Source organism: Glycine max, chromosome 20, assembly GCF_000004515.6.
Source record: "Glycine max cultivar Williams 82 chromosome 20, Glycine_max_v4.0, whole genome shotgun sequence".
NCBI classification, from domain to species: Eukaryota; Viridiplantae; Streptophyta; class Magnoliopsida; order Fabales; family Fabaceae; genus Glycine; species Glycine max.
In genome coordinates, this window is record NC_038256.2 from 45,019,553 (window position 1) to 45,038,385 (window position 18,833).

Consider the following 18,833-nt stretch of genomic DNA (forward strand, 5'->3'; position numbering starts at 1 on the left):
TGCCTAATAAAGGGATATTTTTATATGTTGGAGTCTTTTGGGAGGTACAGATGCGAAAGGGAGGTGCAAGATATAAATGTCACCCATTTATCATTGAGAGATTTTAATTGTGGGCTTAGCTTTCCAATTGTTTGGGATTCGCATTTTTTTTATAATAGGCTTTATTTTATTCCATATATTTAAGAGCAATGGTTAGTATTTGTCAAATATTTAATATTTTGATAATATATTAATCAAATGTAATTTTTTATGCAATTAATCAGAATCAAAACTATTACCTAAAACTGAAAGTAATTTAGACAGTTTATATTTTATTAATATATACAAATAAAAAAACTAATTTCACCACAAATCCATAATTAAATTTTTAAAAATTGCAAACACATAATTAATCATTCAACAATTCATTTTTCGGAACTTATCCTATCTTTTTCATACTACACCAATCCGATATTCGAAGGCCGTAATAAAATATCTAGTTAGGGAACCAATGGTTTTACGTATTTTTTTTCTAAGGAACCTTTTCATTTTTCAATAGTATTTATATTTAAGTTTTTAATAATTGCATTATGAAATTGACTTCTTTGGGTTCGGCGGTACCCTACACTTAGTTGTTGTGTTGCTGTGCACCCGGTGAGCGGTGACCTCTTCCGCTTTGATCTTCTTCTGTCCAGGGTAACCAATGTACCCTAATACCCATTTTCTGTTTCTGAATTTTGAATGTAAATTTATTATCTTTTTGTTGTCGTAGTGTTGGGAAATGAGGTGGAGGAGTTGAACCTTTTGCATGTGCATGAAGCTTGATGCTTATTCGTATATTAGAACTAGATAGCCAATACAAGTTTGTTACTTGAGTTGTAGCTTGTTGGATTGGTCACTTGTTCTATGTTGCTTGCAAAAATCAAAGGGGTATTTTGCAGCTTAGTAAGACAGAATACTAGTAATTGCTTTCTTTTCATTTGAAACTGAACCCCTTCATTATCAGGATTCTCATCGTCAACTTTAACGTTTGAGTGCTTAGTGTTAGTTATCATTCCTACAATTTGTTCTAATATGAATCATGGTTCCTTTCTTTTGTTTGATGCCGATATTAAGCTGGTTACTTGGGTCAAAGATTTCTGGCATCTCTGTCATGGCAACTAGTAAGTGATGATACGTTTACATTTTTCTCTTTTGTTTAGTCTGCATTTTCTGAGGAATTTGTTCGTATTGGTTATTTAAAATAACCAATATATTATGCGCTCTTCTTTTGTGGAAAACATTTTTTCTCCTTTAAATAATATACTCTATGGTTATGTGTTTCCTGCAGGACTTCAGTTTGAGAATAATTGTGAAGTTGGAGTCTTCTCAAAACTTACCAATGCCTATTGTTTGGTTGCTATTGGAGGTTCCGAAAACTTCTACAGGTTCTCATTCATTTTGGACTAGTGAAAATAGTTCCCTTGTTGATTTAAATTCTTTGTGCTTGGTTTCAAATGGATGGAAATTGCCATAACATTTCTCCATATGAATAAATTAGTGGGTTGTTTGATACAGTGCATTTGAGGCTGAGTTAGCAGATGTTATCCCTGTGGTCAAGACCTCCATTGGTGGCACTCGTATTGTTGGTCGTCTTTGTGTTGGTAAAGTTTTTTAGCCCTAGTTGTTAAATCTTAATAAGTGTCACTCCTTACCTTGGACTATAAATTAGTTTGGGTAAATTTTTCAATAAGCATTTCTAGGAAAAGAAAAAGAGGTCAAATGAATCAAACTTCTCCCAGAAGGTACTTCAGCTTTTTGTGTAGTTAAACAAGAGAGTTTCTAAACAAAATTTGATTCATTGAACTTCTTATTTTCTTCTAATATAAGTACTTTTAGAGGAGTTTATTCAAACTGGATCTCTGTCATCGCCTTTAAGTGATGGTTCCACACACTCTTTCTGTCAGTGGCATTTTCTTCCTTTAGTAAAAGAATAAAAAGATAGTTACACTTTTTTTTTGTTTGATCAGCAAAAATATATTATATATATAATTGAAAGTACCGAGGGCGAGCCCTGGTGCAGCGGTAAAGTTGTGCCTTGATGACTTGTTGGTCATGGGTTCGAATCCGGAAACAGCCTCTTTGCATATGCAAGGGTAAGGCTGCGTACAATATCCCTCCCCCATACCTTCGCATAGCGAAGAGCCTCTGGGCAATGGGGTACGAAGTTTTTATATAATTGAAAGTACCAGGGGTACTAGGGATACAACATTAGTGCTAGGTAGCAGCTGGATCCAATGGTATTAGGATCCAAGCTGATTGCCAAATGTACTGTTACACTGTCCAACACCTGCCTTGCTGTCCTAGTTACAAAAAGCTACTGGTAGATTACTAGACCAGTAATTATAATGCATTACAAAACCTTTCTCCAATTCTCTAAGCCAAGACCATACTAGGAACACTGCATCTTCCAACATCTTGGTTCCATTGAATGGTTCATTTAAGAAAATAATCCGATTTCTATGCTGTCAGATAGTCCAGGTTAGGGCTACCCACCAGCACTTCCATCTGGTGTACTGCTTCCCTCCATGTAGTCCATTTGTTTGCTGTATGAAGTGTTGCCTTGGATTGACAGAAAATGCTCCCAGGGTTTTAATCCAAGATAGGGATTCCCACCATAGTTACACTTACATCAATATATTTTATTTATTGATTTATCATTTATTAGATTTAGACCTATCACAATTAGCTTCCCTATTTATTGGTTTGCAGGAAACAAGAACGGGCTTCTCTTGCCCCATACCATCACAGACCAAGGTGATTCCTTTTATTCTGCTGTTTGTTTTTATTCACGGTATTGTTTGATGCTATGTTAATGTCAGGTTATTTCCTGTCAAAACATCTTTGTAACCCAACCAACCACCACCTCCTAGAGAAAAAAAAAATATTATTATTGGTCAATGGTCACCAATTTCTCCAACCTTTCTTTTAAATAGCATTGTTAAACTAATCCAACCTCAATTTTCTGACATTGTAAATGGTTAAACATTTGTGTACTAGATATGCCTTTTAAGTTGACAAAGGAAAAAGCCAGTTAGTATATGAGGTTCTGTTTGTAATTTATTGACAGTTCATCCACAGTATGCCATACTAAGTACGTTCATATTTTGTAATGGCAGTAAGAGTGATCAAAAGTTGGTCCTATAGTCTTTGATTTCAGTATATCATTGCCTCATAGATGCTAGGTTTTCAAAGTTCATTTAATAAAATGATCAAACTTTTAATTTTTCGAAAAAGACTTTTTGGCAGTACTGTATTTTAAAGTGCTATACATGTGATCCTACTCATTTGCCTCCTCCTCAATAGTACGAAAACAAATTTTTAAGTGGTATAGAATTAAAAGCTATTCATTCTTGATTCATGCAAAGTAACTGTTACTGGTGACATTGAATAGAACTCAGCACCAGTTATGATATTGTACTGACTTATGGTATTGATATTTCTGACATGGCTATTGCTGAAGAGCTTCAACATTTGAGAAACAGTCTACCTGATCAAGTTGTTGTTCAGCGTATAGAAGAAAGATTATCCGCTCTGGGAAATTGTATAGCATGTAATGACCATGTGGCCCTCACACACACTGATCTTGACAAGGTATTGTCTTGTTATAAATTATAGCCTTTTCTTTCACATGCTAATCTCTTTATACTAATTTAGGATTGAAATTTGATATGGAGACAATTATGTTTGCATGTTGGACATGGGTGCTGAGTAAAGACATGGCCAACATGTCACATATTTGCTTGTCATTCTGAATGATCATTTAAATTTTTGAATTTGACTGCTCTAAAAGTAAGAAAGTGTATAATGCGAGAAAGTATGTATATACCCTTGAGAATTAAAGTGTCATGTTAACTTAGCCACTTTAAATCGAGGGGTGGATGCACCCCTGCATTTTAACTTCACTGACTTTCTACTTTATCAGGGAGCTAAATCCTAAATTTTTAGGTTATGATCACAACTAATGAAAACTGCAAATAGTTTTTTAAAAAAAGCATAGACAAATTTGCATTGAAAAGTTTGCTGGCACATGTGGTAAGAGTAGGTAACTTGACCACTCTAATCCGATGATTCTGTCTTGCTTTATTATTATTCATTGTGAAATTTTTGTTCAGGAAACTGAGGAGATGATTGCAGATGTTCTGGGAGTAGAAGTTTTCAGGCAGACAGTTGCCGGTAATATTCTTGTGGGCAGTTACTGTGTATTCTCCAACAGAGGTGGTTTGGTAAGTACAAGACATGATGTAATCCTCTTGAATATCATGATTTCAAAATATGTGTACTATATTTGTAAGCATACACATTGTGCAGGTCCACCCTCATACTTCCATCGAAGACTTGGATGAACTTTCTACACTTCTTCAGGTTCCTTTGGTTGCCGGGACTGTCAATCGTGGTAGCGAAGTAATAGCTGCTGGGATGACGGTAAATGATTGGACAGCATTTTGTGGTTCAGACACCACAGCAACAGAGCTCTCTGTGATTGAGAGTGTTTTCAAGCTGAGAGAAGCCCAACCCAGCGCCATTGTCGATGAGATGAGGAAATCACTCATTGATACTTATGTCTAAATATTGCTCATGTTCTACTGCTTGTTGCTAAGATATTCCAGTTTTGTGTCAGTTTTTCCCGGTGAACAGTTTGTGATAGTTTTATCATCTAAAATATGAATGTTTATTTCAATCAAGAATCATGGTTTCCATTAATTGTATGTCATCTTTTATTTCAATCAAAGATATGGATGCTTTTACGTTACATGGACTCACTTTGCTTCGTAAATTTGTATTTTTTTTGTTTTATCTTTTGAAAAGTTAATATTTAATAACGGGGGCTATGTGCACCGTGCACCACTTACTTGTGCGGCATCATTATTATTAGAGTGTTGTTAGGTGCACCCAGCATTCTTTGAAAATGGCCAAATTATTCCTGTCTTCTTTCTCCCTTTATGGATCAAGTTGATTCGTAAAAGACTCACGATCAACTTGATCCATAAGTCTTAAAAATCAACTTACAAATCAACTTGATCTGTAAGAAGCTTATGGATCAAGTTGATTTGTAAAAGACTTACGGATCAACTTAATCCGTAAGTCTTAAAAATCAAAATCAACTTGTGGATCAAGTTAATTCGCAAGCTTTTTACGGATCAAGTTGATCCGTAAGTCACTTGCGGATCAACTTGATCCGTAAGAAGCTTGCGGATCAACTAAAATCTATGTGGATCAAACTCATTGCATATGCGGATCAACTTGTGGGTGCACAAAAACATTTTTAAAAATACACAAGAGTATTTTTGCCTTTTCACATTAAGTGTTGGGTGTACCTATTAACAATTTAACGATAAATATTAAGTTTTTAAAAACTAGTCAATACTTTTAAGGAATCAAAGTAACATGATAATTTAAATTGTACACTAATTCTGTTTTAAAGAAATAAAAAAAATTAAACGGTTTTCATTAAAATAATAAAAAAAATCAACACTTAGTTTATTCTTAAGTTATCCTTTTACAAGAAAAATATAAAATGTATTTGGTCAATAAAAGCATTTGATTATCTCAAATTATCAAGGTAGAGGATAGGGTTAAATTATAATTTTAATCCTCTTTTAATTCTTAATTTTTAATTTTACTCCGTTTATCTTTCTTTTGTGATGACGTTAATTTTCAGATTTTAGAAAATTCATTATTCCGATCCAATCTTCAAATTTGTTTATGTTTATTTCTTTTTTAATTAATTAATTTTTTTAAGTGTTAAATGATAATTTCCACTTTCACTTGACCCATCATTAATTTAAATGAACAACGTATAGCAAAATTAAATATTAAACCAAGGTTTTGGAGAAACTAAATCATAGAAGAAAAATACAAGACTAAAATCATAAACTAACGTATCTTCTGAGGTCGAAGTCCTTTTCAGGAATCAACGCCATGCGCTAAGGACAACTATTTCGAAATTGGCTTTTCAATGACATTTGGCAAAAGTTTCCGACAAGGACAGACTACGTAACTAAAAAAAAACAATTAAAATGTTATTTTTCAGAGTGTTTACTGCTCACATTTTATTATTGTTAAATAATTGTCTGGGACCCTGGGTGCAATTCGGTGAAGGGAGTCATTGCTAGCCTGCATAGCGCATGAACACATTGAACTTGAAACCAAGAAAATACCGAGACTTCACAGATGAACAATATTACCGTGGCCACAAAATCTCAACATGACAGATGAACAGTCAAACTAACTACATGCTCACCAATACTCAAAACTAAAAGAATGGTGATTAGATTTAAATGATCTCCAAGAACATAGCACATCTTCAATTCTTCGCGTCAAAAAACAATGTCAGTGCAGCTATGTTCTCAATCAGGAAGAATTTGCTCACTGTCAGCATCTACCTCGGTCTCAACCTTAGGCTTTGAACGAGCCTGGCCTGCTCCAGGGGCCTGCCTCTTCTTGATCCCACTCACTACATCATCAATCCGCAGAAGCATGCAAGCAGCTTCAATGGCAGTCTTAAATGTTTGTGCTTTCACATTGTAAGCATCCCAGATCTAAAATCATTATAACAAACATCTTAGTATTCATCCAATCATCTATGCTTATCAAAGTAATCATAGAAACAAGACAGAGAATGTAAATCTTGTATTAGGTGGGGGAGGGAAGCAATGGGAAATTAAATAAAAAGGATTTTTTTTTCACTCTGTTATGTCTTCTGGGAATACCTGAAACGTGTCAAGATTCAATTCTAAATAATATGACTAACTTTGGTGGGCAAAATGGTAATTGATGGATTTGGCAATCATTTGCATGATTTACAAATAAAAGAAAATAAAAGCACCTTGCACTCTTTCATGTCAGTGATGTCACCAGTATTTCCATTTATGCCCATCCATGCATTTTCTCCATTTGCATGCTACAATTCCAAAAACACAATGTCAAACATAATCAGAGAAAGAATCATCCGCAACTGTAACAGAAAAAATTCTTACTTTTCCTTGTAGTGCAGTCATAGTGCGGATCACATTTACTCCACAATTTTGTGCCAAAGTACGGGGGATTGCCTCAAAAGCAATGGCAGCAGCTTCATAAGGCCACTGTTCATCAACAAGAACATGAACATGAAAATGAGAATCAATGTAAGCTACTGCCATGAGACAATAATAGAACTAGTAGGCAAAGTACAGACAATGAGTATTACACTCACCTTCTGTATACCTTGAACAGATGAACTCTTCTGCTTCAGTGTTGCTGATATAGTCAACTCAGTAGCACCTCCTCCAGGAACAAGTTTTGAATTTTTTATTATGTTCCTTGCTACAGACATGGCATCCTGTCATGGGAAAAACTTCAGAAAGCAATGATCAAATCCACAAGCTCTGGGTAGAAATCAACACTTTACCTGGAGGTTTCTTTCAACTTCATTTAGGAGATCCTTGCTAGCACCCCTCAATAGTACAGTGCAAGCCTTGGGGTCCTTGCATTCAACAATAAATGCAAAAAACTCATCTCCAATCTTCTTAACTTCAAATAACCCAGCACCAGTACCAACATCAGACTCCTGTAATTCATCCGGTCTGTTCACAATAACAGCACCACATGCTTTGGCAATTCTATTATTATCAGTTTTTCTCAGCCTTCTGATTGCACTAACTCCATGCTTACTGAGAAAATGGCATGCCAAATCATTAAGTCCTTTCTCTGTAATCACCAAATCTGGTTTAAACTTCAATATCTGCATGCAGAGCTCCTCAATGTATTCTTCTTCCATCCTCAACAAGAGACTCCAGTCTTCTTCTTTAAGCATTTCAGCATTTGTTTGATTTTCACCCTTTTTATACTCAAGGGGACAATCAAGAAGAATGATACGCGGATTAACAATCTTTCTTTTCATTTTGCCAGGGGCAACTACATCTTTGTTTATCATAACTCCTTTAAGAACTCTTGAATCCTCCAGCTGCCCACCAGGTACCTTCTCAACCTTAATATAATTTTTAATATCTACATCTCTCAAACCTAGGCCAAGATCAATATCTACTGTGGTAGTAGCATCAATAGCTAAATCCTGAAAGTTAACCAAAGTGGAATATGTAAAATATAATTAAACAGATAAAAAAGTGTTAACCTGTTGCATAAAAACTACAATAATCATTTACATTCAGTCGCATAAAATTATAATCCTATTCACTGATAGAAAATGACAAGGCTAAAGATGAAAAGAAGAGCAGAAATAATCCAAACATTTTGATACTCCTTTATTTGTTACATTTGCATGTATCTAGACAAATTTTATACAAAGAAAATACACTAGACCACCAGAGCTATGAATGTATAAGTAAGGCACCTCAATTATTCAATAGGCCCACCAAATAATTATATGAAGATAACATGAACAAATTGTATTTATAAAATTAGCAAATGAACTCAAGTTTGTGTAGAAAATTTTCATTTCAGATTAAAGAAACTATATGCTTGACAACTTGCAACACCTTCATACATTTTCCTTTCAAGTAACACTAAAAGGATTATGCCAATTTATTTAGGGTAAGGTTATGTACATCAAATTCCCCAACCCCAAGTAGGTGGGAGACTCATGCAGTGAATTTTCACAAGTCAGAATGAAGATAAAAGAAAAAAGAAGACAAATTTGAAATTTAAAAATCTTGCCCATGCAGTAGAGGATACTCACAGCAACTAAATCCCCAAATTGACTAGTGAATTTGGTACCTATGCAGCTTTTGACTATCCCCAGCATTGTACCTCCTGCAGTTTTATTCATGTTAAGACTGTGTCAAAGAAGAAACTAAATATCAGTAGTTATGTATATATATAAGGATTTACTAACTTATACACCTATTTTTTAGCATGAGTGCGTTAACAAGCTATAACTAAAGATTGTCTTAAAATGCACCAATGGTGTAACTTGCTAACGCACACTAAAAAATAGGAGTGTATACGTTAGCAAATGCTAGTGGGGTTTGCTAACGTACACATTCCTATTTTTTTAGTATGAGTGCATCAACAAGCTATAACTATTGAAGTTGTTGTTTGATAATGTTTTATATTTCTAGCTTGTTGTAGAAGCTTGTAGAAGCTCTTAGAAGCTGTCCTGTAATCTGTCACCATAGGCTAGGCTGCAGCCTTCATCATGAGCTATTTTTTTTTCTCTCTGTCAATTCTCATGTATGTATGTGTATATATATATATATATATATATATATATATATATATATATATATATATATATATCAGCAAACTAAGGCTGAGGATCCTTTTTGTGTGCATATTTTCATACTCAAACATTTCAAGATTGTCTTAAAATACACCAATGGTTAGCTTGCTAACGCACTCAGTGCGTACATTAGCAAATCTCATATATACACAATATTGATGAGTCCCATTAGATGCAATAACCCCAAAAAGTTGATAGCAAATCTATCGAACATGAAGTCAAGAAGCTCAATCTAGCAATCCCCCTCTGGTAGGTAAAAAGGCTGTACTGATGTTTATAAGCCTTTAAGCCACATCAACTAAGCCATTTTGTTATGCAAGTATCATCTTAAAATAACAGAGGCACTGACTCACCAAATCAATAATAAAACAATGCCAATTTGTTAACAGTGCAATTTTATTGTATATCCATGGCCTTCCTAATAATTATTTATTACAAATTGCTAGAGGATTCCAGTAAACTCAATTTCATTACTCTATCAGGAAGGTCCTTAAAATTATCAGGTCCCAACTCTCAAACTATTTAAACAGCCTCCTACTTGGACACTTTTGCTACAAACCAGCACAGTATATTATTGAAAAGGCTCAGCTCATTGTAAATTTCTGCAAATCATAAGGAATAAGAAAAGGATGTTACCCTCCTGCACTCCTAAAAAATGAGAAGAATAAAAAGAAAAAGAGAAATAGCAACAAAACTTACGATCATTGGCATCAACGGGCATAGCAATTTTGTCAAGGACAGCAATGGCATCCTCCAAAGCTTTGTCATAAGCTGCAGATAACATTATTATAAAAGTCATCGTATACAATCTGATATCCTTTTAGAAAAGAAAAGAACCATTGATTAATACTTATAGACAGATTACCTCGGCAAATAACTGTAGGATGATAATTCTTATCTATGAGTGCTTCAGCAACATGAAGCATCTCACCAGCTGCAAGGGGGGAGACAACATATAGCCCAATAAATCAAATAAAGATCTGTCCCTCCATTAAGTACACAACAAAATCTAGCATCATCAATCAAGAGCCATGTCTTGTTACCAAACCATGCAAAATACAGCAAAACTGATCGGTGGAATATTCATCCTTCAGTTTCAATTTCATAATAAAATTATCAATCATATTTAAAAGAAAATTTCGGGAATAGGATGGCAAAAGGTATAGAATTAGATGAAGATTCAATATTAAAAAAGAAAGCATCTACAATTCTACATATGCTCAAAACATACCAAGAATGATGACAGACGTTGTTCCATCTCCAACTTCTTCATCTTGGGTGCGACTCAATTCAATCATAGACTGCATCCATCCAAATAATATAGCAGTATTAGAAAATTGCACACCAAACAGCAATTAAACCTTAAAAAGTCAATGCATAGAAAGAAAGCCATGGTTTCACAAAAGAAATGATCAAGACAGTAATATATATCAATATTTATGCATGGCAAGAAAATATCAAAGAAGTGGAGCAAGAGTGATAAGCCATGCCTTTGCAGCAGGATGAGCAAGATCTATTTCACGCAAGATAGCATTTCCATCATTTGTCACCACAATGCCTATTAATTACAAGGAAATTGGGTGTCAGAACCTATACTTAATGCTCCTGCACAGTCCAGAAACAATGTTTACTAAAGAAATAACGTTTTTCTGGTTGCAATAACCTCCTCCACCCACACACACAAAAAAAAAAAAAACTTTCCCAGCCATTGTAGTCATAACTCGGGAAATATTTTTCTTTTCACAAGTAAATATTAAAGGGTATGATTCACAAGAATCATCAATAACTAAGTTACAAAATAATTTAAAAGATAAATACACTAACCTCCTGAAGCATCAAGTAGCATTTTTAACATGGACCTGGGTCCCAAGGTTGTACGAATTATATCAGCAACAGCCTGATAGACATCAATCATATTAGAAGCGTCAAATGAAGAGCACTAGAGAATGGACAAGAAGATGAACTAAATGACTGAATGGATTCAATGTGCTGTTTGGTTTAAATTTTTTCCATTAATACATAATTACATACATTGCAATGTTTATTTTTTTTAATACCTGGCACATCAATGGACACATAGCCCTCTCAAAAAAGGAGGAAACAAAAAGATACTATAACTACTTTAGAATTATACATACAAAACATGAAGAGTTCATCCCAAATATAAGGGCACAGTTAAGAATGCACAAAATTTTGAAACAGAACCTTGGAAAAATTAACTAACCAAAGAAAATGGGGGTATTTACACATTTTCCAACATACGTTCAGAACAACTAGGAAGTCACCCTGTCAAATTTCATTGTCTGATGATTACAGACCCTTCTCCTAAATGTGAGATAAGCTTGCATTATGATTTTTTTTTCTCAAAAGGTTAGTCATCTCTCTTCATGAGTTTCTAAATTCTATTCTTCAATAACGATGGTTGAATTACATATATAGATATAAAATTTTAATTAAAAAGAAGGACCAAACATGCCACTTCACAAACTCTAATGTACTATAGAGTATGACCAACTATATCTTTTAGAGAAAGATAAAATTGAAACTTAAACAGCTACTTCCCCTTAAGGAGTAAGAACAACTGGCAGAAATCAAATCACTGTATGAAGCCTTTCTGTTATGACAGGGCTTTGGATTCTGCCATTGGAAATTATGAGAACTTGGAGGGTGAAAATGGAATACCAGCAGGAACTAAGCAAGGTAGTGGGGCCTTCCTAGGCTGTGAACTAGGCACTAAGGCAAGGCCAACTGGCCAAGCACTTGGACCAGTACGTGAAGAAATACGAAAGCAAACCAGAAGATTTAGGAATCAGGCTGTGCATTTGATTTGCTTTTTCTGTTCACTGAAGAGTGGCTCTCTCTAGTCTGTCTCTTTTCTTGTCCATTTTCAGTTATCATTACCCTTTCCAGTAACAGGATAAAAGTTTTCCATATAAATTTCTTGGCTATCAGTGGTTCTTTAATCTAAATTAGAGAGGATTTGCCCCTTTGCTGTGGTGTAGCATTTTTATCTCTAGCACTATGTGCCATTACACTTTCTTATGTATGTCTCTATGTTCTAAACTCAGAAACTAAGTTTTCCTGAAAGGAGGAATCTCACAAAGTAAAATATCAAGAATACTATCATGCAAAAATCTAAACCAGCATCAGTGTAGTTAGTAGTTTGAAACAAGTCGTACCTTTGCTGCTTGAATATTAGCATGCTGCACCTTGCGTCCAGACTCACGTTTCAAAGAGTCCTCTGTCCAATTGCAAGCATTTTATAAGTGAATCAACACAAAACGGCAAGCTAAAAACGCACCAAATATAACCTGTATTAATTTATTCAACGAACAAAAAGAGGTGCAATAAATGCATGGAAGTTCAGTGGACCACAGAAAAAATGGAAAGTTTAAAAAAAAAAAATAATCGAAAGGAAACGGTACATTATTTGTCATTTACTCTGAAGACGTCCAACTTAAAAAAAAAATGAAGACATACATTGCTTCCAAATTGAAACCAAAATGGATCAATTCAATTATCTTGAAAACATTACAGTGCACGCATGTAATGGTAGATAATAAAAATGGCAGTGTTGTTGTGTTCTTATGCAAAATGAGATTATGAACAAAGCAAATAAATCCACGAGAAAGAAAGAGAGAAGTTACTGAGAACTAGAACCGGCGACTGCATGATTTCAAATTGTTAGAAACTGAAACGCTGCAAGGACACGATTTCAGTTAGAAGATTGAAGTCGGAGAAAGGTGTTGAAAAGAAGTATGAAGAAATGAGATGAGAAAGAAAAATGCAAGCGAGGTAGCTTACCTTGTAAGGAGCGCTGGCTAGGGTTTGAAGGAAAACGATGATTGGTTCAACACATAACAGGTTGGTGTACGTAACAACGTAACAGAGTGAGTGAGAGTCGAGTCTTCCGCCAAACTGTGCCACGGCCAAAATCCTCCAATACTTTCGCCTTTCTTTTCTCCAATTTATTTTTAGCAAAATTATACTAATGGGTATTTATCTTTTTTTCATTTTATTTTTACTATACTATAAGGAATGTTCGGTAGGAGTGAAATTTTTTTATGTCTGAAAATTATATTTTTGGAAATAATGAATCATGGTATTATGTTTTTTTAGAATGAATAAAATTTGTTTGGTTGATCATTCATAATATCATTTATGTAAGTTTCTTATAAATTAAAGAGTTAGATATATTTTTATTGATTATTTGAATTATTTATCATATTATATAATTTTAATTAAAAATAACAATATATTATTATTATGGTGAAAGAAAAATTAAACTCGTAAAAATAATATTCTCATCTCTTCCGTGGAAAAAAAATTCATGAAAACTAATTAAAGATATTATTAGGAAATATTTTTTCCCTCGAATGTTATATTTTAAAAATACATAATATCAAATATGAGAAATTAAATTTCCTTTATCAAATACCCCTTAAGCATAAAATATTTGAGTTTTACTAAACACTAATCTTTATTAAAAAACGTGACTACCTAATTTTAATGAAATTTCTCTTATGAACTCGTTTTGACATTATTTAAGAAATTTGAACTCAATTTCACTCAAACTAGTGTAATGTTATTTTTTTTATTTTATGTAAGCCTTTTATATTTATTTTGTACTAAAACTATCTTTTGTGCTTTAAAAGAGTTAAAATAATTTACAAACTTGTCACATATCATCCGATTATCTTAGAAATATGCTAACATGATCATTAAGTGAGTAGGTGAACTGAGAATGTGGCTTGTAACCTAATTTTGGCTGGTAACATATGTTTAAGTTTATTTAAATGATGTTATCATCAAAACAATTTCTTCTTCTTTTAGGATGTGTTTGGTTGAGAAGAGAGGGAGAAAAAATAAAGGAAAAACTATGAGTCCCATGGAAGACCAACACCTCCTACACTCTACATTAATTAAAAAAAAAAAGTGTGTGTGTGTGTCTCTCTCTCTATATATATATATATGTGTGTGTGTGTATGTATATTTCTATCCTCTCAATTTTCATCTTCTAAATCAAACACACCCTAAAAGTCAAAGTGGTTTAAGTGCTTGTATTTCGGTTCAATATTCTACCTTAAGTAAGGGTGTTAATGAACCAAATTAACTCAAAAATAATTCAAAACTCAAATATATAATCAACTCGTTGAATTTGGTTCATGAATCAAATGAGTTGAACTTGAGTTAAAAATGAACTCGTTAAATATATGAGTCAAACATGAGTTGCATATAGTTCAACTCATCTGGTTTATAAATCGGCTTGATATTTATATATATATACACATATAATTGATTTTATTTTATATATGCAGAGAGGTAAATTTTATTTATGAAAACTTTGGTTATAGTTGTTTTTTTTAGTCATACCTTGTAACCCTACAAATCTAATAGAATAAGTTTAGTTTTGTCTTTATTAAAAAAATTAAATAATCATTTTATCTAAAATATACTAATAAATTAAAATTTTGAAATGTATAGGATTTAAACAATTTGACTACTGGTTCATGTGATTCAAGCTAATGAGTTGCATCGAGCTATGGGAACTTGAATCAAGTCGAATTCGAGCTAAAAAAATTGATGTAAAGCTCAAGTTAAGTCTGACTCATTTCCAATATACTTGAAAGTATGACTTCATTGAGGATAGAAGCTTATTTACAAATCCGTTTATGAAGGAGAATAATCAACAAACAAAATAGTAGCATACATGAATGATTGCCACCATTGTGTTACTCAAGAATGAACTCACACTTGTACCAAACTTGGAAGGAAATTATGGAGGTGTAGGCATATCAATGTAGGTTTCAATCGTGGCCGATTCATTTTTTGTTTTGTTAGCATGGTTGGTTCATTATTGAGTTAGGACAATTTTTAAATGATGTTGATTAATAGATATTTATTTTGTCAAAATTCGTGTCATAGACAATGTTTATAATTAAGAGTGGGTATAAGATTGATTTGACTTGCCAAACTCGTGTTTTAGATGAATTGGATAAACCTAGTATAAGAAATAAATGGTCTTTATTTCAAAGTCTGGACTACAAAAGCCCATGGATAAATGGACCAGTCAACGGACCCAAATGGTAATTTGAAAAAAAAAATATATAATGATAAAAAAATATTTTTTAAAAGATGAAAGTTGTATAGAATTGGAATAAGAAAAAATTGACTTTATTTTTTAAACTATAACTTATCACACTAAAATATATCAATATTTTGAACATAAAATTTAATAATAACAACCTAAATTAAAGATCAAAATTTTAATACAACAAATTAACAATACTTGCACATTAAACTTAAGCGGATTACGTGAGTAGTCCATGAGTTTGCAATAAAGTCAATATAACTATGCGGATTTTTGAAATGAGACCTGTTATCCGCAAAGTCCACATGTTTAACGGATCAATCAATGAATTTGAATTAACATACTCACCCTTATTTGTAGTTTCTTTTAATGGTATTAAAAAGATGACTCTTCATGAAAGATATGTTTTAAATGGAATGATATGTTTTAAATGAAGATGACTCTTAAAAACACACTATATAACAAAATAAATGCATTTAATGTTTTAAAAATATAAAATGCATTAAATTCTTACCCTACAAAGGAACTGAGATAACAAAAAAAAAAAAGACACTAGCATAAAAAAATGAAGGAATTGAGATTATTAGTAACGGAGTCATAAGAAGATTTAAAATTATTTTTTATTTTCATTATTAAGTATCTTAATATATATACTATAAAAGTAGTGTCTTTGATAATTTCCTCCCACGAGTTTAAAAGTGTAATTATATGAATCAAAATACATCACATTAATTACACTTTATGTCTTAGTATTAATGAGTGAATTTTGAATACTCTTTCGATTTTTGATTATATTTAATATTTTGTATGAATATTAAAAAATATAATTAATTTGTTAAATTTTTAAAAAATATTAACTAATTTCTTAATATATTTTTTATCTCTCTAATTATTGACCATTTATTATTTATATGGAGTATTCTCTTTAATTATTAATTAAGGATAGTCTTAATATAAAAAAATATTTAATGTAATATTGGTTTTGTAAGATGATATATATTTTGAAATATATATTTTTTAAAACGTCATATAATTTAGAACGGAAAGAGTATTAATTTATAGAATTAAAGCTTCCACTGTTACCATAGCACCGTTTTGGAATTTAATTTCCCACTGTAAAAGCCAATGCATAGTTTGAAGACTAATTAATTCTCTATGAAAATGCTTTCAATGCGACGTTTGAGATAATTAAATTAGCTTTTGTCCTTTTCCCTCCCCACAACACAACATAAAACTTTTTGAATTACGCGTTCTTCCTTCTCCACAAATAAAACTCTTTGAATTTCAAATGAAGAATAAAAGAATAATTTAGAGACTGAAGCAATGATTTGGGAAAAAGTTCTTTATTTTATGCTAACCAAATCCTTAGTCATCCTTGCCTGTTATGGCAACTTCACTGTGTTCTAATTCTCTAACGTTGATCCCTGTATTTTTTTTTTTTAGTTTGGACAGGCAGACTTCATTTAGACTGTTTTGTTAATTGTAATTTGTAAGTAGGTAATCATAGATCTTTTTTTTCATTAAATAAAAATAGTTTTTTTCTCTTTAGAATTTAAGATAATTGTGAAATTGGTACCTAAAATTTATTTATTTATTTACTGCAGGTGTTTTTGCTATTTAGACAATGTAGAGTGATTCTCATTATAACAATCAGGGAAGTCAGCCATTTTTATTTCAAGAAACTTAAGATGAACGAAAGTAAGAAAGTCTTTTTTATTAATTTTAAATGTAATTGGTTACCTTATTTGCAGGTGACAAAAACTATATGTCCCAGAGCTTAAAGTAAGAAAGTCTTTTCTATTTTTGGTATACATGGATGAATAAGGTTAATTATGAATTACAATATAGTATAAAACTTGCGAAGAGAACCTAGAGCTTAATTCTTTTATTTTTCTTAATTCAAATGGAGAATATATGCTCTAGACCCAGTTTGAGATTGCTCTGGACTTTTGAGTTTGTATCATAATATCCAAAGTCAATAATTTGAAAGTTCCTCAGTAAAGGTGAGAAAAGGTTTTAAACACCTGTTTAAGATTTCAATCCTAATTGGGACTTATTTATATACCTTATTGTGTTTTTTTTACCTCTTTCAAGTGTTTGATTTGGTCTTTGTTTTCTTTTTTATTTCATTTAGGTACTATTCTATATAACAACGTGAATTCTCCATACCTGGTCATTCAAAAGGTTAGCTTTTGTTTCAATTTTATTGTGCAGTACATTTTTCCTTGCATTATTTTCTGCCTTTCATTGCTTATCCATACCCTGGTCATTCTCCACCTTCAGGGTTGCATGCATCTTTAAATACATTTTAAATTGAGGTTAAAATGAGGTAAGCCAATTTTATAAATATTTTGTTTTATGTTACTTATTGTTATCGTGATTGAATAACATTTTGTTTTTAAATTTTACTTAATTTTACATTTTGTTCATGCAATTGTTTGTTTCCATATGATTAATTAGTACTATATTTTCACTTAGCCCTTGTTAGTATTATATTTGGCAAATACATGAATCTGTATTCAAGTTTTTAAACAATAACTTGTAATAAGAATATAAGGACTAAGGGAAAGCAATGGAAAAGTTATAATATAAAAATTATAGAGAAATTACAGTTAAATTAATGAGGGATTGTTTATAGAGAATTAATCATATTATATTTATTCTAATTAATGAGGGAAAGTTAATTTTGGGAAAAAAAAGACATGCACCCAATTTGAGGGACTAAGGAACATAAAAAAAGCTTAAATATTTATTATATTATTCAATCACATTTAAGAATAATGTACTAAATGGGCCTTAAAATAACTGATGTTGACTTTGGATAACAAACACATCCCTTCTTTTTAAAGAGCATCTCTGGATTTGTTTACTCGATTCTTAAAAATAAGACTTTATTTTTACAAAGTTGTTGGTGAGGTAGACATGATGAGATAAGTGTAAGAATTGTTCTTATGCAAGTAATCATTGCTTGTGATTAAAAAAACAAATTTCAAGATTTGTAACTTAAAATCGAAAAAAAATCCAAAATCAGGGAAAATTTTGTATGTGTTGCCTAGAAGAAATAAAACCCATAATTAAAGAAACATTATACGTAAGGTTCTCATCGTTGAGGAAGAGCTTGTCAATATAATTGATTTTGAAGTTATTGAAGTCAAGGAGGATGATGTTGACGCCGAAGTTTTCAAAAATGAAATAACGAAATCTCCATGTAGAAGTTGTAGAAGTGTCAAACTAGTGGTGGAAGGAAAGAATGAGGTTGGTGATGCCAAAGGTGCATTAACAAATAACAATCAACCAAATCAAATCCGAGATAGAAGAAAGTGGCATGAGAAAGAGTAATATACCAAATAAGAAGTGGACAAAACAAAATGTGTATCAAGGAAGAAGAATAAGGCATATTAGAGGAAAAATAACTATTAAGTGAACTCATAACAATACTTAATCTTGCATATTCTATTCAATCAATGTCTATAAAGATGGAAGACTTTTCCAAGACATGTAATA

The 18,833-nt window shown here is 32.2% G+C and overlaps 2 protein-coding genes and 1 long non-coding RNA gene across 5 annotated transcripts; 2 read left to right on the plus strand and 1 right to left on the minus strand.

The window, feature by feature from the left end:
• Positions 1-574: 574 nt before the first annotated feature.
• Positions 575-4,771, plus strand: LOC100777602 (eukaryotic translation initiation factor 6-2). Its single transcript, XM_003556365.5, has 8 exons — positions 575-675; positions 1,096-1,142; positions 1,310-1,406; positions 1,537-1,622; positions 2,731-2,775; positions 3,482-3,612; positions 4,134-4,244; positions 4,330-4,771. Exons 2-8 carry the CDS (start codon positions 1,133-1,135, stop codon positions 4,585-4,587), a joined length of 738 nt encoding a protein of 245 aa, XP_003556413.1. The 5' UTR covers positions 575-675; positions 1,096-1,132; the 3' UTR covers positions 4,588-4,771.
• A 1,371-nt stretch (positions 4,772-6,142) lies between these two features.
• LOC100778141 (T-complex protein 1 subunit gamma) lies at positions 6,143-13,304 on the minus strand. 2 transcript variants are annotated; one of them, XM_003556366.5, is made up of 14 exons: positions 13,043-13,304; positions 12,886-12,937; positions 12,418-12,479; positions 11,063-11,135; positions 10,729-10,796; positions 10,470-10,539; positions 10,104-10,172; positions 9,938-10,009; positions 8,696-8,769; positions 7,409-8,071; positions 7,214-7,339; positions 6,999-7,103; positions 6,848-6,922; positions 6,143-6,560 (listed from the first exon to the last, which is right to left on the minus strand). In XM_003556366.5, the coding sequence occupies exons 2-14, from the start codon at positions 12,908-12,910 to the stop codon at positions 6,369-6,371; spliced, it is 1,674 nt and encodes a 557-aa protein (XP_003556414.1). In that variant the 5' UTR covers positions 12,911-12,937; positions 13,043-13,304; the 3' UTR covers positions 6,143-6,368. The 2 variants fall into 2 exon arrangements, with proteins under 2 accessions (XP_003556414.1, XP_040869367.1); XM_041013433.1 differs by having other exon boundaries at positions 12,886-13,304.
• On the plus strand, positions 6,962-17,506 carry LOC113000798 (uncharacterized). 2 transcript variants are annotated; one of them, XR_005890354.1, is made up of 3 exons: positions 6,962-7,145; positions 7,909-7,974; positions 16,934-17,506. It is a non-coding gene; the product is annotated as an uncharacterized lncRNA (long non-coding RNA). The 2 variants fall into 2 exon arrangements; XR_005890353.1 differs by lacking the exons at positions 6,962-7,145; positions 16,934-17,506 and adding exons at positions 7,687-7,762; positions 8,550-8,832.
• The last annotated feature ends 1,327 nt before the right edge of the window (positions 17,507-18,833 follow it).